Consider the following 24,771-nt stretch of genomic DNA (forward strand, 5'->3'; position numbering starts at 1 on the left):
TAACGAAAATAATTGGGATATCCAACCTGTTAGGATATTCTAAAGACTGACTTTAGATTTCTTAAAACCTAAAATGATCTTTGCACTGTAATTCTTAGTACGCCAATTATGGAGAAACACTTGTTTTTGATTCTGTTGCATACTTGACTTAATTTTTTTGCAATGTGAACTAATTGCACTGCTATGTAGAAAGATATGTAACTGTTTTGTTGCTATTCACAACTGATTTTTACCTGTAGGCAACTTAACCTTCTCACAGACCTTTTACAAATCTAAATGTAGCCTTTTCCATATAAATAAAATGCATTTTCTACTACTTCTCTTGGCTATTCTTTTTAAATCATGCATATCCTTGAGGTGCTTGTTCTAACATTAGAAAATCAAAATGTTAAGTATGCATGTGTCTTGTAGACAAAAGAGGAATGAAGCCATGCATCTGATACTACTGAACTTGATAATTGTGTGCTAGCTTTATAGCATTTATTTAGCATGCTCTACCCATTGCTTTATATGGACTTGGACAAATGTAGTTACATATTATAACTACTAATTTACCGAGGAAATACCACAAATGTTTGAGCCTTAAACACTTTAAGGTGGTGTATTTGCAATATTGGAATGTTACAGTAAATTTCTTAAAACTGAAGCAGAATTATTTGTTAATTGTCACTTAATTGCTTCATGTAGCAAGCCAGTAGTGCTAGAGAGGCAATCTTCTCTTATAAAATATATTAAAATGTTATTTAAATATTCTCTTATTAAAATGTATTAAAACCAGAGGAGTTTGTTTCCTATCAGAGATTCTTTAGTTATCTGTAAGTAAAAATGTGTGACTCATTTTTGCCATGTACCTTGCATGTTAACCGAAAGTAGCTTGCAGTTGGGAAACTTGAAAAAAGGTAATTGCTTTTTACTGTAATGAATGTCAAGCCGGCACTTGGGATGTGGGGTAAAGCCTGCAGGGTCAGAGGTTTTTCCCTGTGAGTGGGCTATGGGTTTATCTCCATGCTTGTTGAGTTACTGTAATGACACAAGGAAGGTGCTACTTCTATGCTAGCTTTATCTATGACCCAGTAATGACTTTTGCAACACAACCTTCATGGACACTGTCTTTTATAAGCCTTGCTCCAGCTCTAAGCTTTAGACTTAAGTGTTTTATAAGTCTTGGTAGCAACAGTTTTTCTTGGGTTGAAGAAAAATAATTATTTTGGAGTGTTTTAATAAGTGTTTTCCTATATTTGAACTAGGATACAATGTAGCTGGGAAGATAAAGCCATTGTTGTTAATATTTATTGCTAAATGGAGAGAGGTGGGAGGTTCTGACTGTCACGATGTGCTCCTGGAGCTTGTAATTCTTCTAGACTTAGTGAAATGCTTGTACTAGAAATTGTTGGCAATACCTGTGCTGAATTGTGTGAAATTGGAAGTTTGACTTGTGTATCAAACATCACTTTCTCCTGGTCACTGCACTGTATTAGGGCTGCTTTGGAAATGTTTTTTGCCCCTGATGTTTGTGTTGGGTGCTGCATGTACAAGAATGATCTGCGGGATGATCAAAAACTTAACCAAAAAAAAAAAAAAAAAGCTGGAGTACTGATGACCCTTAGCACCCTTGGCTTGTGGTGTAATTATACAACTCTTTACCCTCTGGCATGTTGGTTAGAGGCATTTAACTTGAAGGTTTTGATTTTTATGGTTTTCTTGGCTTAGGCTTTCTGCCTCTCAAGTACTATAACCATGAAGCGCTGGTCACCCTTCACCTATTGCAATAAACCTTTTCAGAGCTCCTGTGTGCCCCGTTACAGCAGCGTGCAGTACGTGTGTTTTTGGGAGGAAGGGGCGGGCGGAGGTCACTCCACCCTCGCCTCTTTGCTGCGGCCGCGCAGCGTGAGGCGGGGCGGCGCCATGACGCCCGCGCCCGTCCCCTTCCCGCCCTGCCCCGGGGCCGCGCATGCGCGCGGCGGGTGGCGCGCGGCGGCATGGCTGCGGCGCTGGCGCTGCTGGGCCGCGCCGCGGCCCTCGTGCCCGGCGCGCGACGGCTCCTCGGGTGCGCGGCGGGGCTGCGGGGAGCGGCGGGCACGGCACGGCACGGCACGGCGCGGCCGGGCCCCGCTGCGCCGCGCGGGGGGCTCCCGCCGCCCTCTGGGGCGCGGCGGCGCGGCCTGTCCCGTAACGTCTGCGGTTTGTGTTGCAGCGTCGCGCTGGCGGCGGAGAGGGGCTTCTGCCGGCACCTCAGCTCCCAGGAGCGCCCGAAGCGGCCGCTCACGGCCTTTTTTCGCTTCCTGAAGGAGAGTCAGCCCATTTACCGGCAGAAGCATCCAGGTATGGAGTGCACCGTGATCCGCTTTTGCTTTGGAAATCCGACATCCTAAAATGTCGAGCTGACGGCACATTTGGCCCTAAAACTAACCTTGTTTTAGCTAAATGGAGGGTTTTTTCCCCCTGATAAGTGTTTAAAGCAAAAAGGTGCGGCATCGACAAAATATGTTACCTTACATAAAGCATATATGGAACATATATGTGCATACACTTTATATGTATGCATATACTTATACATGTACTTTTGTAATATCGATCCATTTTTTTTGTTAATTAAATGTTATAGGAGTGGCTAAGCAACATTACTGTTGGTTTTGGAGGCCAATGACACGTGCTTTCAATGACATGAAGTAAGCTCAGGGTTAGGTCAGCATAATCTGTTGTACTTAATAGCTCAGCTAAAGCAGATTGAACAATTTCCACATGCCTTAAAGTTTGAAGGAAAAAAATATTTGGACCATTTGTACTAATAGTGAAGACTATTTTTTTTCCAGTTAATTATGACTCTGCATTTTTGAAATACATTTTTTGATATAATGAGCTGTCTGTGATTTTTGTTTTGGTACTTTGTTTAAAAACTACATGTTGGGCTGTTAGCAATACATAAGAGAAAAGGTAACTATTTGAAGGCAAGTAGATTTTTCTAGGTATTTTAAATGCCTATAAAGCTTGTGATGGTGACTCTAGTCACTGAACTGTTGTCAGAGATCAGCAAAATAGACAACTGTGCTGAGGCAGAAAATACTGTGAGACTGAGGAAAAGTAGTATAACTATCTATGTGAAATGTTTAAAGGGCTCTTGTTATAAGCTGTAAGGTAGATTTACACTGGAAGAACAACTGGATGCCTTTGGGTTTTTTTGCGCAGTCATTCAGGAGTTTAGCAATGTAAAATACTGAAACACTGAATTTGCAATTATGTGCCTAAACACCAGTATTTTGCTGCCTCTTTCCCAGCAAAAGTTTGTTTCAGGTCATCTTGTGTTCTCAAAAATGGTCCAACTTAAAAGAGAAACTTGTGTTGATTGTTATAGACACTTGGCTCAGAAATGTTATTTTGGTTTATAACTGCATGCTTCAGTTTGAACTAGAAGCAGAGATATTTTTTTTCCTCGAAAGTCACAGTTCCTATGAACCATAGGTTTGTAAAAAGAGGGAAATGTGTTTGTAAAGAAAAAACAGTGACAACTTTTTTTCTTGAGGTTGAAGAAATGAATTACTGAATATTTCTTATATGCTTTCTATCTTTAATGTATAGAAATGACTGCTACGGACCTGGTTAAAAAAATGGCAGGTGTTTGGAGGGAGTTACCAGTATCAGAGAAACAAGTAAGCTTGGTTTTTGTTTTGCTTTGCCCTGTGTGCTTTGAACTGTATAGAATATTACTAGTAATTTTCCTGGTTTGATGTCCCCTGTGTTGTTGCTCCCTTCTTACTCCGTGGCCAGTGTTTGCTTTTGTTGCCGAAGATTCTTGGCAAGTAAAGGCCTTAGTGCTTGTCCAGTTCTTCTAATGGCAAGAACTCTGTGGGCTTTGCTTATGATATTTAAAATTTGAAGACTTGCGGCATAACCTGCTCCTATAGTCACTTGGGGAATACCAGATAGTGCAGACTACTGAAATTCTCAACTAAGCAGTAGGCTTTTATAAAAGTAGTCTTTTATAAATTTAGTATATCGTATCGTTACCGAGTTTGGCATATACCAGAAGAGGGAATATTCTCCTTGAAGGAGACCAAAGAGGTAATAGATTAGTTTTAGTGTGCTGATGGCTTCACAAGGGTCAGAACCACTTCACATTTGTGCTCAGCGATGACCGATTTGAGGTGATGGCAATTGTCTGTGCCTGCGCTTCGAACAGAAGTAGGACATGGCTCTTCCTTATAGCAAAGGCTGCACGTTTGCCACTGGGTCATTCACATATGCGTCATTAAGAAGGACACATGCAGGATGGAGAGTCCAAAAGATACTTACATTATTCACATATAGGTAAAGCCAGGTGTTTTTTTCTTTGTTTATTTTACTTTTGTGAAGCCCTGTGGATTATTTCTAGGATCATTCTTGGTGGATTGCTCCTGAGGAGGATAAAAAACAGTATATGATCAGTAGAGAGAAGATCTACAGAAATTTGCTGTTTGGTACTTTTAAAAGCACCCTGCTTAGGTGAACAGTAACATGAAGCTAAGGTTGGTTTTTGTGTTTTAGGTTTATGAGGAAGCTAGAGAGGTAGAGTGGCAAAAATACCAGGAAGAGATGGCCAAATACAAAGCACAACTAACTCCAGCCAAGATTGCTGCTTTGAAAGAAGAAAGGCAAAGGCGAATAGTAAGAAGAAGGTTGTTCCAGCAAAAAAGAGTAAGTATTTTAAATTTCAGGTCTACTGCTGTCATGACTTTCTCCTTGAATGAGCATAAATACAGCTTTTAGTTTCTGAAAAGCTGGCTGAAGTTAAACCAAAAAAAAAAAAGTTTTTTTGGAATTATTAAGTCTTGAAAATGCAGCTTGTTATCATTCTTTAGATTGGTTTTGACAAGTGGTGAGAATAACCAGATCAGCTTGATACACGGTCCAGATTACAGAACAAAGCGCAAGAAACTGAATATTGAGCTGTGTGGATTGTTTTGTTTTACGTAAAACACATGGACAAGTGATGTGTTCATTTTTAGGAAAATGCGTGTTGGGTATATTGAATAACTTTTCTTGTTTTTGTTCTTGTTTTTGAAGGAATTGTCTGTGCTTGGAAAACCTAAAAAACCTCGTAGTGCCTTTAACATTTTTGTATCAGAAAACTATCCAGAAAGTCAGGGAGCTTCACCTATGGTAAGCCAGGAAAGATTGTTTTTTTTTAAAAAAAAAAAAAAAAAAAAAAACTTTGCCAGTGATGATATCTGTTGATATTGTAATCAGAAAATCTTTCTTGGATCCTTTGGCTTTTAGAGCAACTGTGCAGCAGTTAAGTCTCTGGATTTTTCTTTGCTAGTGGTTTTTTTTTTTGCCTATAGTGATCTTTTGGCTGAACTGCTGAGAGCATATTCTGTCCAAGCTGGTATGCTGACATGAAGACTTAAAAGATCTGATGTGCCACTTGCACTTCTACACACTTCACCTCTTCTTTTCTATAAAGAGAGAATTCTGCTCTTTTTATTTTTTTTTCAGTCTAGAAATGCATTAGTTTTTCAAGGTCTCATGGTGGTCTGCTACCATAACTGTAGTAGTTGTTATTGTTCTTCTTACAACAAAATCAGTGTTATGGAACACACAAGAGTTCCTTAGCAAAATCAGAAGTTCTGCACTAAACCACGCTTTGGGGTGATTGAAGTTACGTTGCTGGATTACTGCACTTAAACTATCAGTGACCTCTGCTATATCCATAATATCCTCCTTACCTTGTGCAGATAGACAGCTGGGAAGTGGTCAAGTTATTACAGTTTCAGGAAAAATGTGATGGGTCTTGTTGGCAGAAATACACTGTGGTGTTAGTAAGAGCAGTTTAATTAGGATGCCAACATATTTAGCAGCCTGTAAAAAAGGATGGGGAATGGTTATTTTCCTCAGTTATCTGTTTACAAGCTGTCTCTATTGACAAGTCAGCTGCATCCCAGTTTGACACATATATGGCTAAATAGTTTTCAAGTCATGTAAAGTTTCCTGTGAATGTAATGAATGTTTCTGTGGGCTTGGCTTAAGTTACAGATTGCTTTAAATTAAACCAATGTTTAATTTGTGTAAAATTGTAGCCTAGTATGCAACTGTGATGCTACAAATCAGTTCAGCCGCTTCACCTGCCTCCTTTTCCTGCATGGAATGTAATTTAAACTTACTTTGTGCTTATGCTGTCTGTAAATGTGGGTTGCATGACTCACAGCAATGTATTAAGACACATTGTTTATTGCTGGCCTAGGTTAGGAGATGGGGAATTAAGTCTTTGCAACTTTGTGTGGGTGATTTTTTTTTAATTGGTTTATATCTAGCTTATACCCGTGAGACATTCATCCTTAAGCCTCCGTGGTCTCTTTAATGTTACTTCAATATTGATGTTTTGTGTATTTGAACTCTGTAGGCAAAATTGAAGAATTTATATGACACATGGCAGAAGTTACCCAGTTCTCAAAGGCAGGTATGTCTGTGGCTTATGATGTGCCTTTAATGACGAAATTATCACATTCTTAAAAAATCTTGAACTAGTTGAACTAGAGTTGCTCAGGTATAATATTGAGAAAAATACTCTGACATCTTATTTACACACCTGAAAAAGGTTATTTTTGCTGTTATTGCAGTAATTACCTTCCCCCCCCCCTTTTTTTTTTTAAGCAATGTTGATGAAACAGGAGTGAGTGCAATAGAATGGAAGTTCTGTATGTCTGGGGTTAGAAGTTGAGTGGGATCTAGGAGTAATGGTGGACTAAATTTCATTTTTTTTTAACCCTGATAGATTAAAAATAAGATACTTTGTTTTAGTGTCAGGTTAGTAACCTGCTAGTCATGGAAACACTGTTAACAGGCAGAAAATTACAACTGCACATGGCAATTTGGATTATTTTTCTGATGCTTTCTCACTGTATGGGTGAAAATCAGAGATATGCTATACTGAAATAAAACCTCTTTTTTTTTTTCTGGTTATTGACATAGCCAGGATTTGATGTTAAGGTTTGGGGGTTTTGCAGAAATGTAAAGTTTTTTGAGTTTGGTGATAAGAGTAAACATCTCAGATGTACACTGCCTTGGTTGTATTTCATTGCCCTTGTGTAAAGGGGGAGGATGTGATACGACAGGAGTAGCTTATTTCACAGCTGTCAACATATAATTTTCTTCCAGACATACCTGCAGCTTTCGGAAGATGATAAGGTCCGATACGAAAATGAAATGAAGTCTTGGGAAGTAAAAATGGTTGAACTGGGACGCGAAGACCTGGTCCGTTCCTCAACAAAAAAGAAAACTGTAAAGAAGAGCAAAGCTGCCAAAACTTCATCACATGAAGCCACGGCAAAATTGAAGTTGAAAAAATCTGAAGAGTAAAACTGTTAGGTATTGTGTACTTGACCCCCTTTGATTGTCATGTCTTTATCGTGCGGTGTTAATGCTACACAGTGTTAGCACTTGAGTTTGGAAAACACATAAATGGCTCATCGGATATGTGGGAGAGGGGATCAGGTAAGAGAGACGTCAGCATCTCTTGGAAGTGGCTGGAATAATCACTGTAGATGCAACCTGAACAGTGTAATCGGTTAATCAAGCTGTGAATAGTGACACTGACTGGCATCAGCAAAGCCCTCCAGTAGTGGTAGGTAATCAGTAGTTTTATAAGATTTTTTTTTTTATGAAAGCAAGTATATCCTGCAGAACTACCACTTTCATTCTGTAAAGAAGACCTGAAAATCAACTTAATGCTGCTGTGTTTTATTCCCTCCATGATCTTGCTAGCGCAAACTAGCTGAAGTGCACTACACTTCTATAAAAGGCACAGCAGATGTAAAATAGACCCACTTCTGTTTATATTTGTCTGCCTGTCCTTTTGTATGTGTCGAACATCCATGTATAATCATTCATTTGCATTTTATTAAACACCTAGTACGAGTTTTGTATACAAAAAACAAAGTCACTGGACTTTTATTCCACGGTTTTGCTTTGTTGTGTGCACAGGTTACCTTCCTGGTGTCCCTGGGGGGCAGCCTGCAAGTGGGGAATAAAAAGTGTGAACTGTTAAAAGGCTTCTTTGTTTTTTTCTTTTTGATGTAATAAAGTGGACATTTTAAGAGCTACTTGTTTTTTTGGTTGGTTGATTTTGTGTTTTGCAGAGGGGGGCACGTTGTTGTTATTTTTGGTGTTGTCATTATTTTTATGTTTTTTTTTTGGGGGGGGAAGATATTTTGTTGTTTTCTGGGGGGACATCCTTTTTGTTGGGGGGCGGGGGGGGGTTGGAAGGATGTTTTCGCTTTATTTTTCCCTTCAGACCTGCGTTAATGACAACGTCTTTTCCCGAGGGAGGAACAAGGCGGAGGCCGCAGCAGCCGCATCTCGCTCTCCTCACGTGCGGCGGCCCCGCCCTCCTGCGCAAGTCTCGCGAGAGCAGCGCGGGACGAGGCGCGCGCGCGCGCGCGGCGGCGGCGCGGGCTGAGGGAAGATGGGGCTGCTGGAGCAGTGCGCGGCCGCCTTCGGCTCCGCCGACCTCTACCGGGTGCTGGGCGTGGCGAAGGGGGCGGCGGCGGGCGAGATCCGCCGCGGCTACCGCCGCGCCGCCCTGCGCGTCCACCCGGACCGCGCCGAGCCGGCCGCCCGCGAGGAGGCGACGCGGCGCTTCCAGGTGAGCGCGGCGGGCGCTGGGGAGCCGCCCCAACGGCCTTAACGGTCCTAACGGTTCTAACGGCGCGGGCGGCAGGTGCTGGGTCGCGCGTACGCCGTGCTGAGCGACGCGGAGCGGCGCGCCGTGTACGACGAGCAGGGCACGGTGCAGGAGGAGGAGGGCGAGGAGCTGCAGCCCGAGCGCGACTGGCAGGAACACTGGAGGCTGCTCTTCAAGAAGGTGAGCGGGGCCTCCCTCCTGAGGCGATACCCTGCAAACCTCCTCCGAGGAAGAAATCCCGCCCTTGGTGATGTCTGTGTGTGTGTGTACCCGCTCTTCCCCTCAGATCACCATTAAGGACATCGAAGACTTTGAGAAGAGCTACAAGGACTCGGAAGAGGAACTCGATGATATCAAGGCAGCATACGTGGACTTCGAGGGCGATATGGACAAGGTCATGGAGTCGGTGCTGTGTGCAGAATACGCAGATGAGCCCAGGATAAGGAAAATCATACAGGGGGCCATCGACTCCGGAGAGCTCCCTGCCTACAAGGCTTTCGTGAAAGAGTCTAAGCAGAAAATGAACGCGAGGAAAAGGAGGGTACGTGGTATCACTCGGTGACCACAGGGAAGCATTATTTATTATAGGCTTCTAATATATATATATATTTTTGTGGTAAACAGAAACAAAATTGTTGTTAAGAAATGTTTATCACAGAGATTTGGGTTTTGCTTGGTATCTCTGACTGTCACATTTAGTCACCTTTTGCTCCCTACGTCTCTCCTCCTCCCCCCCCATAACAAAAAAAAGTTTTTTAATTTCAGCCAAATTGTTGTTAAAGGCTTTGGGTGGTAACAGACTGTTGCTCATCTCCTTTTGCTTTTTGAAAACTGCTTTCCCACTGCCTTATCATAGTTTAGCATGTCTTTTGATTTATTCCCTAAGCCACACATTGCTGGAGTTTAGAACATGTTCAGGAAGGAGTAATAGGCTTCTTTGTTGGCAACACGTAAAATAAAACTCTGGACAAAATGTACCCTTTTTTTCCAGCACATTTTGGATGCTTTGTGTAGTGTTATGCTATATATGCACCATAGGAATCGGTTTCTAACTGAAAGAAAATGTAGTCATTGCTAGGACAAAAACAAAATCATATGCAAGGGAAAGGCATCCCATCACATTCAGCATTTTGAAACAGCAAAAAGTGATCTGTGCCACCAAACTGAGGAACCAGAATGGGCTCTCTTATTGATGAACTATGTATCTGTGGCTAAACTTGGAGAGTTTAATTTTCTTTTTCATTATCTATATATAAACTGCAAAAGTCAAGTGTTCCATAGCTATTATAAGACTGTGATAACATGTGCAAAAATGCTCTTCTGAAAGCTAGCTTGTGATTTTTGTTTTAGGCAGAAAAAGAAGCTAGAGAGGCAGAAAAGACTAGAGAAGAATTGGGCCTTGGTGACGGTGAAGGTGATTTGAAAGCACTCATTCAAGTAAGACTTTTTGCATCTCCTGAAAACCATTATCTTACTGGCTGACTGTTTTGTTTTCCCTGAGCATCTCTGTAGTTTGGGTCCTATACCGTAAGAGCTTTCCAAGATGAAAATCCAAGTATTTAATGTTAACAATGTGTATGTATATTTAATTAATAGTCACTAAGGCTGAGATCTTTTATAGCCTTTACCTGTTTCTTGACACTTCCAGAACTTGGGTGCACACGGTAGCACTAGAGCACACAGTAGGCTTTTACTTAATAGTCCTGTATCCTATAATCTCTACTTCTTAATACATTCCAAGGGGTTTTGTAATTAACTTCATTAGAATAATCTATGTTTGGCAGTGGTAAACATTGCTTATTTATTTTCTTCCCTTCTCACAGAGTAGAAATAAAGATCGAAAAAAGGAAATGGATGACTTCTTGGTACAACTAGAAGCAAAATATGGGAATAATTCAAAAAAAGGAGGGAAGAAGACTGCCACCAAGAAAGGGAAGAAGTAAAAAAAAAAAAAAAACTGTAGGCTGGAAAGTCAGGTATCACTTTGTGTGGGAACATTGTGGGGGTCTGACAGGATTTCGGAAATATTCTGGACTACTGCTTGGGAATGCATATACAGTATCATGCTGTGACTGGAAAGTGCGATGCAGACCGTGTTGTGAACAAGAAAGACAAAACATTCTGGCATTACTTTTTAAAATCCTTTAGTTGATCTTCAGTTAAGATCAAACCAATTCTTGTAACAGTTCTGTTACAGTACGAAAATGCTGTGGTGTTTGGGAAAGTGTCTATGTTAAAAATGTGAAGAACGTTTCCTCCGACTACCTAACAGATATCAGTATTGCTGATGGCAAAACAGTATGATTCAGCTCCTTGGAGAGGGTATAAATGTTTGTTGGTATGGCTTATTAGCTGGAAGACTTATCTTTTGTGTTGTTCATACAGTTCTGTAACAAACTTCTTGGTGTTTTTAATGGTCTGTATACCTCAGTTCAATGGGTGTTTTTCAGATACTTCAGTCATTTTATGAAATACTTTTGAAAATTGCAGATTTAATAAAGTATAAGATTTTTGCAAAACTCTGTCCTATCATGCTTCCTTAGACCTGTACATGTCAGCTTCTAATTTTTTAGCTGCTCAAAACCCCACAAATTGATAACTGTTGACTCTTCTGACTGATTCAAATGAAGTAAATCCTGGCTACCTGTATGGCAGCTAAAGATATGGCTGTATTCTTAATAGTGGCATCAGTGCTGGTGATACTAGGTCAGATGGAAGAGCCACATGGTCTTCAGTATCTGGTCTTTGACGTTGCCCTGTAGCAGGTATCTAAGGATTTTTTTTTTTTTTAAATCAACTTTTCCGATTTTAAACCACTTAATGCAGCATGCGAGTATCTGAAAGAAATCTGAACTTTTACTTTGCTGCTTTCAACAACCATCCTGATTCTCAGGATTCTCATACTATATCATTTTGTTAGATAACATGCAGGACTTGAACTTCATTTTTACTACACAAAACACATACCTGATGCTAAAGGGAAATGCTCTGGTGTCAGCTATTTGTACAAAAAGCAAGAATTATCTGTGATGAGATTGCCTTTATTGTCTTTAACTCACAGACTCCTTTAGATTCTAAACACTACATTATGCTACTAGAAGTCTATTGCCATTTATCTGTGTATTTTTAAATTCTCATACTAGGGCTACAGATAATTAGTTTGGTCCCTGAGGATGGGCTGTAATCATAGGGTGACAACCTGAGCCATTCTGATCAAGTTTTAACAGGGAGTATTTTAATTCCCATAAAGAAGGAGCCTTTGTATTGACTAAAATGACATTATGGCTTCAGTTTGTCATGTTATGTATTTGTTATGTGGCAGCTTTGTTGAGTTATCAATTGGCTTATTATGGCACTGATATAAACAGGATGTTTTTCTCCAGTTACCCTGAGAGAACTAAATGATGCTGCATGCGGTTCTAGTTGTCTTTCCCTTTAGAGAAGCTTTGGTGAACAGACCTCTTCTCAGCATCCATGTATCTTTATGCAAACTTGTGCTATAGAGATAGGACTTTTTTTCTCTTTGGGGGAAATGGGACAGGGTTATATAAGACTTAACGAGTTCCGTGGGTTCGTTTTACTTTTTCTCCCCTTCTTTTTGATCAGAGCGTATTTGAATTGACCAGACTGGGTAAGTTTCAGCTCTCCTATAGGGAACATTAACATCTGGTAAATTGCATTGCTTATGGCAGGGAAAGAGGGGAGCAACTTTATAAAAATACCGTTTTTTTTTCTTATTGTTAATATTCTTCAAATCACAATTCAGGGTGGAAGCTTAGAAAAGATGCTTTTTAATTGGATTATAAAATACAACAAAGCTTCTCTAGTAAAGCAACAACTGTTTTGTGCAGTATCCTAACTTTGTTAAAAATACAGTGTTTATCTTTACACTTTATTTGTAGTCTGGCACTAACTGCTTATGAATAGGCCTTCAACTAATCATTTATTGTGATAAGGTGCTGTTTTGTGTCTTTGCTTTTATCTTGAGTCACAAGAGCAACTACAGCTAAAGCTAATACTCTCCAGGCCTGCTGTGTGGTGCAAAACACAGTGACTAAAAAAGTAAATTGCCTCAGTGGAGTGCAGAAATTGATGGATGAGTACAGAAGTACTTAGGTAACTGCAGGGCAGGCTTTTTTAAAGGGTGACTGACTGACCTATGGAAATTATAAAATAGCTCATTAGGACGAAAAGGTACTTTCTGTGAATACTGCCTGGAACTGCCTACAGTAAGAGATTATTTCCTTCCCTTAAACGTCCTTCTCAGGTCCCTGAGGAAGAGGTAGTAGTATGTAACACAGGAAGGATCATTAGTGTGCTACGTTAAAAGCTGTCAATTCTACTATATGGTGTTGCTACCTTATTTTACACAACTGCAGGATTCATAGTTTGTTCAAGTTGTACAATATATCTCCTATGCAGTTCTTGCTTCTGATTGCATAATATTGCTTTACAGTTTTAAATATAGCTTTCAAAATTTAAATTACTATTGCCGTGCAGGGCCTGACTAGTTTTCTTAGAGCTATGGGGAAAATTAGCAGGTCCTGCAGTATGTGCCTGTAATAACATCAACCAGTCACAAACCAATAGTGGTTAATGGCAAAGAGCAGTGATTTCTGGATATTTGCTACATTTACTAGGAATTAGGCTTCACTGTCCACTGGAGTCTAACTTTTTCTGGGGGTAGAAAATGGAATGTGAAAATATACCCCTTCTGATCTTTGGCAGCTGCTTCTTAGATCTATATAAAAATAGGACTCTTAGTAAGGAAGGGTGTTTGAAAACTCTGTAAACAAGGCTGACACTGTTGAGAACAGGAGGTGTTTTGTGGCTCCTTGGAGATGCCTGGATGCTTCTTTGTGGCATGTTATAACCCTTGCTTGCTTTTTGTGACCGATCCACTTCGACTTGGGGTTTTCACAGAGCCATGCTGCTGAAGACCTAGTAAATAAAGATTGTGTACAACTTTAAGACATCTAGAAGGTACCAGATATCTCCTTTAGCTTAGTATTACTTAATATTAAAACACTTAGGTTTTGAGGGGCTTTTTATATTACTATTTCATTTTTATGATTAGAATGTACTTGGAAAGCTATTTATCACTAACTCCGAGAAATGTGCCACCCTTTCCAGGTGGAGGCAATTGCTGACTTCACTTGATGTTACAGCTGACACGGAAGGCTCAAGGGGAGCTCAGGTAAGAGCTATGAAGATGGTACTTGGCAAAACTGTTCCAGGGCACAAAAGCTGGTTTTTGCTTTGCCCAGACTTTTCTGAACGAGTTCCTGAACCAGCTCCCAACGAGCTGGTGCTTTTGGGAGTTCAAAGCCCTCAGCCAGGCAGTTCTTAAGTAGTCTTGCACAAGAGCAGAGAGTCAATGCTCATTTGTGTTGCATGACACAAAGATGAGGATGTTTTCCCAATAACATATTTATATTTGAATTGATTGCTATGCAGTGGTTTGCAGAGCAAGTGATCAAAACCCTTCCTACAGTAGAGGTGAAATAAGAAAGATGCACTATTTTCTGGCATGATTACATGCAACTTAGTATTATACCTTGCTACTTTGATAGTCAACATTCTAAAGCATATATAAAAAGACTATTTTCAAAGCATATTTAAAGAAAAAAAATGAAGGTAATGATCTTTCCACAAAAGAAGGAAAGCTGGAAAAAGAGTATGTGTTATATACACAGCAAAAACCAGCTTCCTACCTCATTGATACTTTCGTCATCAAAAATAAGTAGTTTAATTTGAGGTGAACTAGTAAACTTTATGGAGTTATTTAGCATAACTTAATTGTTACAAATCAAACAGTATCAGTATGTTCTGATTTCATAGCATGGATTTAAACTTGTACTGACTCAGTTAACTGTGTGTAAAATATATTTTGAATTCAGTTAGAGTAATTATTTTATGATCTAGTGCAGATTGTGCACTGAATTTGAAGGAAATGGTACTAATAGTCGGGGGAGGAAACGGGACTGATTCCATTAAGCATTTTTAAATGACACAAAATACTAGGTGGCAAACCAAAATGCACAACTCTTATACAAGTTTGATACTTGCATATATGAAAAATTACAAAATGACATTAGAACTGTTTAAGAAGCCTCCTCACTGTGTACTTTAACAATCTAGGTAATGTATTCCTGTCCCAAATGCCTGCTTGTTACTTGATCTTATTAAATTGTGTGATTGGTAACACGCACATACCTGCTCCCGTCGCTCCTCTGCTTGTCCGAGGCTGATTACTGTAGCCAATAACAGTGCAAGAGCGGCGGTGCTGGGCATCTGGCTGAAAGGCAGTGTAAGTTATGTTAGGTTTTTTAATATTAAAATTACAATAGAATACAAAATAATTATAACACAAAACTTGCCTGAGCTGTCAAATACACAAGATGCAATAAGGCTTTTGCTAACCCCTAGGTATCTAATCTAATGCCTAACCTGATGAGCTGTCTAGCACACCAACCACCTGTGACACTTCTTCTCAAGCAACTCATCCCGTGTAAAGATAGGAGAGGATTTGGGAAAACTTGCTGTGCTTTACCAAGAAAGTGTTTGTCGTGTTAGGCCTGGAGAAGTGATCTGGTAAGAAAAGCCTCTCCTGTAGCTGCAGATGTTTATCTTCGTGTGTTGCTGCACTGAACGCTCGAGTTGAGTTCCCTTGGGACTTCTGTATTGAAGAATGAAAGAAAAAAAACTCACCTTCTTTGCAGCAGTCTGTTAAAACAAGTAATTAGTCTTGGAATTAAACTTGTTTTTGCACATTAGATCATATTCTAGCCATTCATGGGGAGCACAAAAATTCAGGCATTTATTTCAACTGAAGCATTCAACTGTCATGTCATGCTGTTGGTCAAAACTAACGTATATTTTGCGTGTACCTACTTCAGCTGCTGTTATAACATAAACTAGAGCTCTTGGGTTTGCTAATTCAGTCAACAAAGGCTATAATTCTGTACTTTTGAATAATACAATTAAATGGCCATGCCTATGTAAAGTTACCGTTTGCCTCTGGGGTCCTGCCGTGCTCACAAGCTCCGTCACATTGGTGGCACTAATAGGTGGCAGGAGGTTGTTTCGGCCCAGCAGCAGTGGGGAAGGTGAGGTCAGCTGATCGTACGCAGTTGGACTAAAACATAGAAGTGAGAACAAAAGATGTGCACTCTGGTTAGTGTGACAATGTATTTGGCCTTGTGTAAAGCAAACACTGTAAAAACTTAACAACAGCTCTAGGATTTTACTACGGGATGTTGGGGTTAGGGCTGATTATGGGAGACCTAGATTTAAAAGATGACTTGTGCAGTAGGTGAAGTCTGACATTTTTTAAAATATTTTTTAACAAGAACAAGGTTTTAGGAACGTTTTAGCCATACAGGCAAAGTAACCCTGGGAAATGTCACCCTAGCAGAAATCTTAAAGGATCATGTGAAAACTGATTGCTGGTTAAAATGCACGTTAGGGAGTACATTTTAAAGGAGGATGCTAGTCCTGCAGAAAAAGGTAAAGCCGTCCTCATGGGCAGTTACTACAGAATAATGTGGTAATTACCTGCCCATGCCCAGAGAGCATCATTTCTTCTTTGTTTATCTTTTAAATTCATATTTTAAATAATATACAAGTCTTAAAAAGCAAAGAGAACTTGTATGATTAAGAATTTGAGATCTTAAAAATATAGTTGCAAATAAAAACAAAAATTGAGCCCTAGCTAACCTGGCTAACAGTCATGTGTTGCCTGACTTAAGATCTGAGCTTTAATCATGATCAGCTCTTAAAGCCGCTCCTAGTATTTGCTGTGAATATTTAAATAAATATGCTAATAATAAAGGGGGGCTGTTAAGAGTCATGAAATGAATTAAAGCTTCAGGAAAGGAAGCAGAAACAAAATATTGGAAGAATGGAGAAACATCAGTTTTGCAGAGATTTACAGGTTTAAGTAACAAATACCTGAAACAAGACGTTACAGATGACAATGACAGTGCGGATGAATTTATAAGTAAACCCAGGAACTAAATGGATGTTACGTCAGCTTAAGAAATGTGTGGAATACAGAAGTATTTAATACCCTAAGTTAAATCATCATACAGTATAGTCACTGTAAGTGACTGCAGAAATCCTTGCTTGACAAGGAAAACTTCAGCCTCCTTTTCTAAATAACTCATTTTTGGAGTTCATGAATTCCAATAACACACCTAGTGTGCATGCAGAGACAATCCTGTAGGGATTTGTAACAGGTTATTTAAGATTAGCAGCTTCTTTACAGTCTAGGCTGGGCTAGGATAGCAATAGACAGTAGAACACCAAAAAATTGTGTTTTACGTCTGTCTGGAAAATAGACTATAGGAGAAGACAGCTGAGTACCAAACACAGTTTGCTTTGCTGGTAATGGACAACCTGAGGAATACTGTACATTCAAACAGGATGGTGTACAATTCACTGTATCACAGGTTGTGGCACAGTAGACATTAACTTTAGAATCTTGACTTTCTCAGAGGATTATGCTTTAATAAGCAATTACATCCTTAATCAGATGAATTTAGATGCATTCTTTCCATTCATCTGAACGCTTTTAGTATAGGTTTGGTTTTCTAAATCTGGTAATTTGCTGTGAGAAACTGATTTTGAAACGTACAGTCGTGTTCCTCTGATGACATTGTCCACAGATCCTGGTGTCCCAGTCCGAGAGTGGTTGGTGTTGAGGGGATGCAGGGTACGTGGCGGTGGGTTTCGCCGCCTTGCAGACTGTGACAGCGATGATGTACTGAGCTCTAGAGGACGATTTGGCCAAGTTCTGGTTGAGAGGAAAGAGCTGGAGCCCGGCCACTTGTCATCCAGGTCCCTAACGAGAATCAGGGAATCAAGGGAGACATGGTCAATATGACTGGTGTTGCTGCAATTATAATTTATAGGCTGTATTAGTAATATTTTATGTGGATGTGTTTTTATCTTTTTACATAACTGTACAAAGTAACTGACAGTGAAACTAGAAAAGGGTAAGGGATGGAAAGCTGAAAGAATGCCCAGCTTTACTTCTTTCTGAACCATACACTGATTGAAGACTTCCATTTAAACTGAGAAACAGGGCAATTTAGTTTCCCCATCCTATTCAATCCTATTCAAGCTTTTTTTTTTTTTTTTAATTCAGGACAGCAGTTAGTGCTAACATTAATGACACATCAGTTCCTGAAGTGGTAAGGTAGCAGCAATAAAATAGAAAATCTGAGATTGGATATCTTGACAGGTATATATGTTCATCCCTCATCTTCCTAAACAAGGTTAGGACAGAAATAAAAACCTAATTTTTGTATGTAAAAAAAACTCCATGTAATATAAGCCACCTAACACAATGAGGAAGGAGCCACGTTGTTATCAAAAATTCCAGTAAAAAACTTGCAGCTTGCTACAGAAATAAACATCTGCTTTTTTTCCACAGACAAAATTTGGACAGAATTAAGCAAGTAACTGCATTTAACATGCTCAGTCAACTTATTTGCTCGTTCAAGTCACTGCTGTAAGTTGGAGCTTGTACTAGGTGACCTTCAAGGGCACCTACACTGTTCTAGGATTTTAACCTCAAAAAGGGCAAGAGTAAGAAACCCACAGATAACTCCAAGGCTTTCCAAGATTATCCTTACGGCTACTAGGAGTTAAATACATTTTAATTGAATGGTGATCAGGCCCGATTTATCTCACAATATTTTGGGCTGAATTCCTCTCAGTGCAAGAAGGCTCTTTATTACGGCAGGCAAAAATCAGTAGTTCTTACAATGTTTTCTCCATTATAGACAGATTCCTTTGCTGTAACTGGATCCCATGGATCATCAGCAAGCCATTTAGATTACGCTGAGAGCTGTTACTGGACCCTTGTGACAGATTTACCTAAGAGGTAAAAATAATAATAATAATTACAGTTTGGCAATTATGTACATATATATATATATTTTGTCTTTGCAAATAATTTTGGAAAGAAACTCCTTCCTTCCAAGACATTCAGATTTCAGTTACATTCCTCCTCCATCTAAAACGAACATCTTACCATTCCAATTTGTTTTTGCAAATGCTAATGCACAGAAAACATATCCTGCCTTGCTATATCACATTTAATATTTGCTAACTGAGGCTCTCATGTGCGTGAATCTGGCAATAACAACTGTAATTTGGAACTTTATAGTACTCCGCTACAGTGTATATTGGCATTTGTTTTATGTCAAGAAGAGAACTGGAAACTCCTTTCCTGGAATTCAGGCTGATCGGGAAAAACATCAAATTCCACCCACCACAACAACAGCAAATAGAAAATAAGTGAGCTTTAATGTCTCCAGCATACATACTTGAGGTGGTTTTCTTCTCTTTTTGGTTTTGCGGCCACATCTGGTTTTGGGGCACTACACATACAACAGTAAGGGGAATGTGAGGAACAGACAGGGGTAAGAAATGAAGGAGAAAGAAATAAAAAGACATAAAAAGCAAAGAGTTGAATTAAAATCAAATGAACAGAGACAATACACTGGTGCTCACCACTCTAGGAGCATGTAATTCTAAAGCAGGTCATACAGTGTCAAGTTCAGTTTCCAGGGGAGAAAAGCTGTTTATGGCTTCATGGAGATTTGTTCCCTGGTGAGTCAGATATCGCTAGACTTGTGAGGATGGGATGTCTCACACATGCAGTCCTGGTTCTCACAATGTAGTTCAAATAGTAAATCAAGAAGGAACTACATCCCTAATAAGCAAAGTCACCATGTGGTTGTCCAATACATATATGAAATACTAAGTTTTAAAGAGGAAAAACAGGTATTAAAAATTCTAACTAGGGAAAAACAGCTTTAGTGTTAGAAAGGACAGTCAGCAACCATGCAAAATACAAACTAGTTATGTATCTAAATAGTCCCTAAACATCCCTGAATCTGTCTGCTAAGGTAGTGCTGTATGGATTCAGCTCTATTCAAACTAGCTGGCTTAAAACACTTACCAGATTAGAGGTCACTGAGGGTGTTTTAGTTTGTGGCATGCGAGGTAACAACAATGGCAGGGGTTCAAAGTGGACCAAAGAACTTCCAGAATCTGCTCTGGTGGTTGTTTCTACTGCTATGATATTTTTCTCATCATCTGTACCAAAGCAACACAAACAGAGAACCCCTGTAAATACAGGCTATTTACATTATTACTTATAGACTCGACTATGAATCCATTTTTTAAAGCAGAGTCCTCTTAGATGATACTGTTTAATCTTTCCATAGTGTTTCACACTGTTAGCAAAGTAAATAACTTTTTTCCTGAAAAATAAGTTATTCCCAAATGCATCTCCTTGCATCCTTACAAAATTAAGTAATTGAAATCCATTTTTGAGTCTTCAGTTCAACTGTGATCCTTACCAGAGGCTGATCCTTCCCAGTGTCGGCAGATTAATTCCTCCATGCAGCCTAGGACTTCACTCCAAACATCATCAAACACAAATGTGAGCACGGAATCTTTCATGCAGGAATATGGAGAAATAGGAGGAAACCCCAATTTCTGTCTATTAGAGGAAAGTCCCATTTTTCTCTCATGCAACTCCTCCTCCCTGTAATAAAGTGAATGTTATCTGAACCATATATTCATGTTCTCCATCTGTTGTATTTTTGTTACAGCTATTTGATGGGACTGCAACATCTGCACAGCTTTATTTATGTTCTGTTTTCTCTAAAATTGAAATAGATTAAGGCTGTTGGGCAAATAGCCTTAAGACAGCAGAGGTCTTCAGCTGAAATCTCCTGTTTCTCACACAATATCATTTTCTAAGAGTTGATAATACACTATACAGCACTATCACATGCCTTGGTCCAATACTGAAGAAGCAAAGCTTCTGTACACTAACAACTTGAACTTGTGTTTCTTCCAGAACTTACTGCTGATCTAAAGGCCAAATAACTGAGAGAATCACCTCACCACTGCATGCCTTGGTTGCCCCTTACAGAATGACAGTAAGTGATAACTCATTAATAAAAGATACTTTAAAAAGAAAATCAAAATTCCATTTAAAAATAAATATAGTTAGCATTTGTTCATCTCCTTGTCTGAAGCCTAGAAGCCAAATGTTCAAAAAACCCACACTTTTACAGAGCAACTTAGTAGAATGGAGGAAAAAATATTGATGCAGATAATATTTTCTATGGATTTAGTATTTGTTCCCTGAATTAATACTTACCATCAAAAAGCTACAAACTCTGAAAAAAAAAAAGAAGCTGTAACACATTTTTCCTCAATCTACAGTATCCTTTACTGTAGTAGCTGCATCCCTCTGGCCTGGTCGAAGCATGTCACCTATCAGTTTGAATATCACAGTCTATGCATCTAAGTAGCTTTATTTATTAAAACCAATTAAGTAGTTAGCAACTGACATTACCATCTAAAGTCTTTACTCAGGCCATATGTTCACCTTATTGAGTTGAATAAATTTAAGGGGCAAGAGGAATCCTCTTTACCCTTAATCCTTTCTTCTTAAGGCAAAAATAGTGTGATTTATGGCTTGGCTAACATCGTATCCACAGTAATTCTTTGGCTACCACTACAAGCCTGGAAAGGTACAGTTCCACACAAAATGCTAGTCTGTGCACTTCAGTACAAAAACAGCAGCACGTTGCTAGTGCATGACAAGCAGCAATGAATTTGACCCAATATTAAAAATAAATGCTATTTAAACATAAAAAAACCTACTACATATTTCACCATAACTTAAGAGCTTGATAAATTTTGGCAGGTTTAATAGAATACAAATTACAAAGCGAAACGGCTAGAATGAAAAACTTCAAAAATATTTCAACTACTATTGCAAAATAATTATTTTAGGGCATGGATAAAGACAGTTCCCAGTGCCTTATCAATGTTAGGCTCTTATAAGTTCTCTAGAGGAAAGGCATCAGAAAAAAAGTTTTTATCAAACACCAACATGAAAACCAAACCATATGCCTTTACAGCAAAAATTCCAGGACTAGTTACTATCGTAATAGTCGATACCTACACATCTCTGCAGTCAAATGCTAAATATTCCTCCATTACACCTTCGGAGACGATTACTCCATCTTCACCTTCTTCACTCTCTGGAGAGCACAAGGTCGGAGACTTGGAATGGTCAGCCTTTTTGTGAACAGGAGTAACAGAAAGAGGCATCTTCTTGCCCAAAACACTAATTCTGAGCACGGAAAAGGTTTCCGAAAGCAGAAATGAAAAGGGAAGATGTTATTCCACTTGTAATAGCAGCATCTGGCAAAGTAGGGAGCTAAGACACACCATAGTAGGTAAGGCTAGGTAGCAAGGAGACCAATAAATACATGCATTAAGTGCACAATTAATTATTCAGCTTTGTATGTAGGTACTACTTCTCGTTAAAAAGTGCTGCGTTCAAAACAGATTAAAAAAAAAAGTTCTAAAAATGTTCTTCGCATATTGCTCACAGTTTAAGAGGCTGATCTTAAGTGGTCCACTGAGGAGAAAATAACCTTCCCATCTTGGTGCAGACTGGATTAACCGCCGGTACTTACTCATTGGAATCTTCTTCCTTCGGCAAACTTAGATCTGAAGAAGCTAAACTGGCAGACGGTGAACTTGAATACCATCCGTAGCCTTCATCTGTGGGAATTACTATCTGCTTCCCCACAACCCTGCCATGGCAAAAGGCGAAATATAAATGACTTGGGAAATGTTGAGAATAAAATTCTTCAAGTGTGCAACAGCATACAGCAGCAAATACTGAAAATTCTGTTAGGAAGCTATACAGTTTCATTAGTGATAGTTAAATGCGGTTTGAGACGTTTTCCCTGGTACAGATTGGTTCAAAATTTGAGATAGCAGAATATTTATCTAATGACAGTGGAAGAGAGACTATGAGAGTGATCTTTATCTTCATCTACTGCATATTTGCATAAAATCACCCTGCTGCTAACATCATTTCAAAAACCAGCTCTTAGCATCACTGCTCTTGCTCTTTTGTAATTGTGGCATGCTAATTCTATCAGTCTAAAGAATAAAATAGAAAACCTGAGATGAGGAAAGGTGGATGTCCACTCTTGGCACTCTTCCTGCAGTCCTTCAACAAGTACATTTTCTTTTTGCTCATAAAGCAGCTCATCAATTTGTCTGAACATTTGTTGAACTTGTCGTGTGGCAACTTTATCAAATTCCTGGAAAGGAAAGTTATAAAATAAAAACCTAGTGATAGTATTTTGAGTGTTTTTTTTTTAATATAATTGAAAAGACACCTGTTTGTTTAAAGCTTAGCAAGATGGATTTAAACAGTAACGACCTCCCTTGGCATGAACGACATTAAATATATTTTCTCTGGGAGGTGATGCAGACTGCTGCTAGGGCTGATGTTAGCTACATAAAAAACTTATATTGATGTAACAGGAACAAAAAAAGCTATTAAAAGGTTTTGAAATGTCTACATTATTATATTGAGTTAGAGACATAACAATTTGTATAATTAGTACACATAATTCTGTGTACTAGAACACAATGGGGAAGAGCTCAAAACAAGGCTTTTTCCTACAACCACTTTATTGCTTTATTTACAGATCCAGTGCTCATCTTTATTGTGAAATGTACTTCCCAAGGTATTTCAAACTTTTTTCTACTCACTGTGCTAGACATGGATTGGATGATTATGTTCAACTCACATCGTAGCCCCAAGAGAAGACTGAGCTGTCCTCAGTGGTGGTTCCTGCATAGCTCTGAGTAGCAGACCATGAATTCCCATGATCAGTTGGAGTGACAGAAGGGTAACCTGTTTCCTTTGAGATTTCAGATTCACTGGAATGCCCATATTGAGGAAAAAAAAAAAACAGTGATATGATACAGAATGACAAAAAAAGTAAGAGAGCTTTTCTTTCTGTACAAAAGAGCATACATACACCAAAATAGGTCTCAGCAACTCTTAAGAAACTGTTTTCAGACATATATACCTACATACGGACATATATACAAAATAAATACTTGTATTGGAGGCATTTAAGCAGAAAACATAGCATACATTAATCTAGGTTGGAACTGTATCTCCTGATAATCCCATTGGCCTAGGAAGCCTAGGAGATCAGGATTTTAAACATTAATTTTCCAAAAATTATTGCAGCTATTTTGCAGATAATTTCTAACTACAGTTCTACACCACTAGAGAATTATTATTCCCCTGTCTGGTTTCTGGCATAAAATTAGGGTACAATTTTACAGACAGGCAACAGAACACAGGTACACGCTGATTATTATTTCCAAACTGCAGATAGTCCCCAGCACATTTCCTGGCTTGCAGAATGTATCACACTGTGCAATGGAGCTGAAATAAGGGTGCCCCAGCCCAGAATCGTGGGACTGCAGTCCTGCCTCTCAAACACCCAAGGAAAGGCCATGTTCTGAAGTGACACTGTCAGGAATTGTAACTAACTGTACTACTTAGGCACTTCTGCAAAGGTAGCACAAAGGTGGCTGTTTTTCTGGTTGTCTCCAGAGGTGCATTTGTGCATTTTATGTATTTACCTTGAGATCTCTCCGTAGCTTTCGCCCGTGGGTGAGGCCGGGCAGACCTCGGCCGGCGGTTCTGGTGGGGGATGATGCTGCAAGGCATGTTTGGTAAGTCCTTGTCTAAAACAAGAAGTGGGATTTGATATTAGCTATCAAAACGAACATCTGCAGAGTTCCAAAATATTGCTGTTTCGCTGCAGATGTCGTTTCTTTGCTCTTCAAGGAATGCATTAACTCTCCTTACGTTTGAGAGAGCAGGACCATACCATTAAAAGTATAAAAAAGATTGCAGCAAAGTAGCTCACTACCCAAACCCGTGTGTTTTCCTCTACTCCCCCCCGCAGTAAAACACATCGATCAATAAGAGAAATAACGAGGCAGCGCCTATCCCGGCCCCGCTCCTGCAGCCGCCAAGTTCCTCCGAGCGGCCCCGCCGCGCTAGGGCGCAGCGGGCGGCCCCGAGCAGGCCCGAGGGGGCCGGGCCGGGCCTGGGCGGCGCCATCGGGAACGAGGGGCTCCGCGGCGGCGCCGGGAAAGGCACCGGCGGGGACTCACTTGTGGCGGGCGCCGGGGGGCACCGGTTTGCGCGCGTATCGCGAGATCATCCTCGTCCTCCTCCT

General features: G+C 39.7%; 3 protein-coding genes across 3 annotated transcripts; 2 read left to right on the forward strand and 1 right to left on the reverse strand.

The window, feature by feature from the left end:
* Positions 1-1,979: 1,979 nt before the first annotated feature.
* Positions 1,980-7,598, forward strand: TFAM (transcription factor A, mitochondrial). The gene is made up of 7 exons (XM_088524846.1): positions 1,980-2,047; positions 2,195-2,322; positions 3,577-3,647; positions 4,522-4,671; positions 5,041-5,136; positions 6,377-6,433; positions 7,132-7,598. The coding sequence occupies exons 1-7, from the start codon at positions 1,980-1,982 to the stop codon at positions 7,330-7,332; spliced, it is 771 nt and encodes a 256-aa protein (XP_088380972.1). The 3' UTR covers positions 7,333-7,598.
* Positions 7,599-8,416: 818 nt separating this feature from the next.
* Positions 8,417-10,835, forward strand: DNAJC9 (DnaJ heat shock protein family (Hsp40) member C9). Its single transcript, XM_088525405.1, has 5 exons — positions 8,417-8,617; positions 8,693-8,836; positions 8,943-9,197; positions 10,007-10,093; positions 10,480-10,835. The coding sequence occupies exons 1-5, from the start codon at positions 8,438-8,440 to the stop codon at positions 10,597-10,599; spliced, it is 786 nt and encodes a 261-aa protein (XP_088381531.1). The 5' UTR covers positions 8,417-8,437; the 3' UTR covers positions 10,600-10,835.
* A 2,238-nt stretch (positions 10,836-13,073) lies between these two features.
* FAM149B1 (family with sequence similarity 149 member B1) lies at positions 13,074-24,759 on the reverse strand. The gene is made up of 15 exons (XM_088525443.1): positions 24,707-24,759; positions 24,167-24,271; positions 23,314-23,446; positions 22,676-22,818; positions 22,180-22,299; positions 21,660-21,830; positions 20,035-20,222; positions 19,632-19,768; positions 18,994-19,047; positions 18,429-18,541; positions 17,295-17,501; positions 15,668-15,794; positions 15,210-15,335; positions 14,873-14,954; positions 13,074-13,597 (listed from the first exon to the last, which is right to left on the reverse strand). Exons 1-15 carry the CDS (start codon positions 24,754-24,756, stop codon positions 13,524-13,526), a joined length of 1,830 nt encoding a protein of 609 aa, XP_088381569.1. The 5' UTR covers positions 24,757-24,759; the 3' UTR covers positions 13,074-13,523.
* Positions 24,760-24,771: the final 12 nt, after the last annotated feature.

This window comes from Tinamus guttatus, unplaced genomic scaffold, assembly GCF_059628265.1.
Source record: "Tinamus guttatus ecotype Peru unplaced genomic scaffold, ASM5962826v1 Tinamus_guttatus_pri_ptg000023l, whole genome shotgun sequence".
Classification (NCBI taxonomy): domain Eukaryota; kingdom Metazoa; phylum Chordata; class Aves; order Tinamiformes; family Tinamidae; genus Tinamus; species Tinamus guttatus.

What these genes read in the sequence shown, in the direction of transcription:
- FAM149B1 (XM_088525443.1), bottom strand. Translation starts at nt 24,756, where the DNA reads ATGATCTCGCGATACGCGCGCAAACCGGTGCCCCCCGGCGCCCGCCAC. An exon ending in ACACGACAAACACTTTCTTG is followed by an intron (nt 14,955 to 15,209) that starts GTAAAGCACAGC and finishes ACTGCCTTTCAG; the next exon opens with CCAGATGCCCAGCACCGCCG. An exon ending in CAGAGGAGCGACGGGAGCAG is followed by an intron (nt 13,598 to 14,872) that starts GTATGTGCGTGT and finishes TTTATTTACTAG; the next exon opens with GTCTTCAGCAGCATGGCTCT.
- DNAJC9 (XM_088525405.1), top strand. Translation starts at nt 8,438, where the DNA reads ATGGGGCTGCTGGAGCAGTGCGCGGCCGCCTTCGGCTCCGCCGACCTC. An exon ending in GGAGGCTGCTCTTCAAGAAG is followed by an intron (nt 8,837 to 8,942) that starts GTGAGCGGGGCC and finishes TCTTCCCCTCAG; the next exon opens with ATCACCATTAAGGACATCGA. An exon ending in TGAACGCGAGGAAAAGGAGG is followed by an intron (nt 9,198 to 10,006) that starts GTACGTGGTATC and finishes TTTTTGTTTTAG; the next exon opens with GCAGAAAAAGAAGCTAGAGA.
- TFAM (XM_088524846.1), top strand. Translation starts at nt 1,980, where the DNA reads ATGGCTGCGGCGCTGGCGCTGCTGGGCCGCGCCGCGGCCCTCGTGCCC. An exon ending in GTCAGGGAGCTTCACCTATG is followed by an intron (nt 5,137 to 6,376) that starts GTAAGCCAGGAA and finishes TGAACTCTGTAG; the next exon opens with GCAAAATTGAAGAATTTATA. An exon ending in TACCCAGTTCTCAAAGGCAG is followed by an intron (nt 6,434 to 7,131) that starts GTATGTCTGTGG and finishes ATTTTCTTCCAG; the next exon opens with ACATACCTGCAGCTTTCGGA.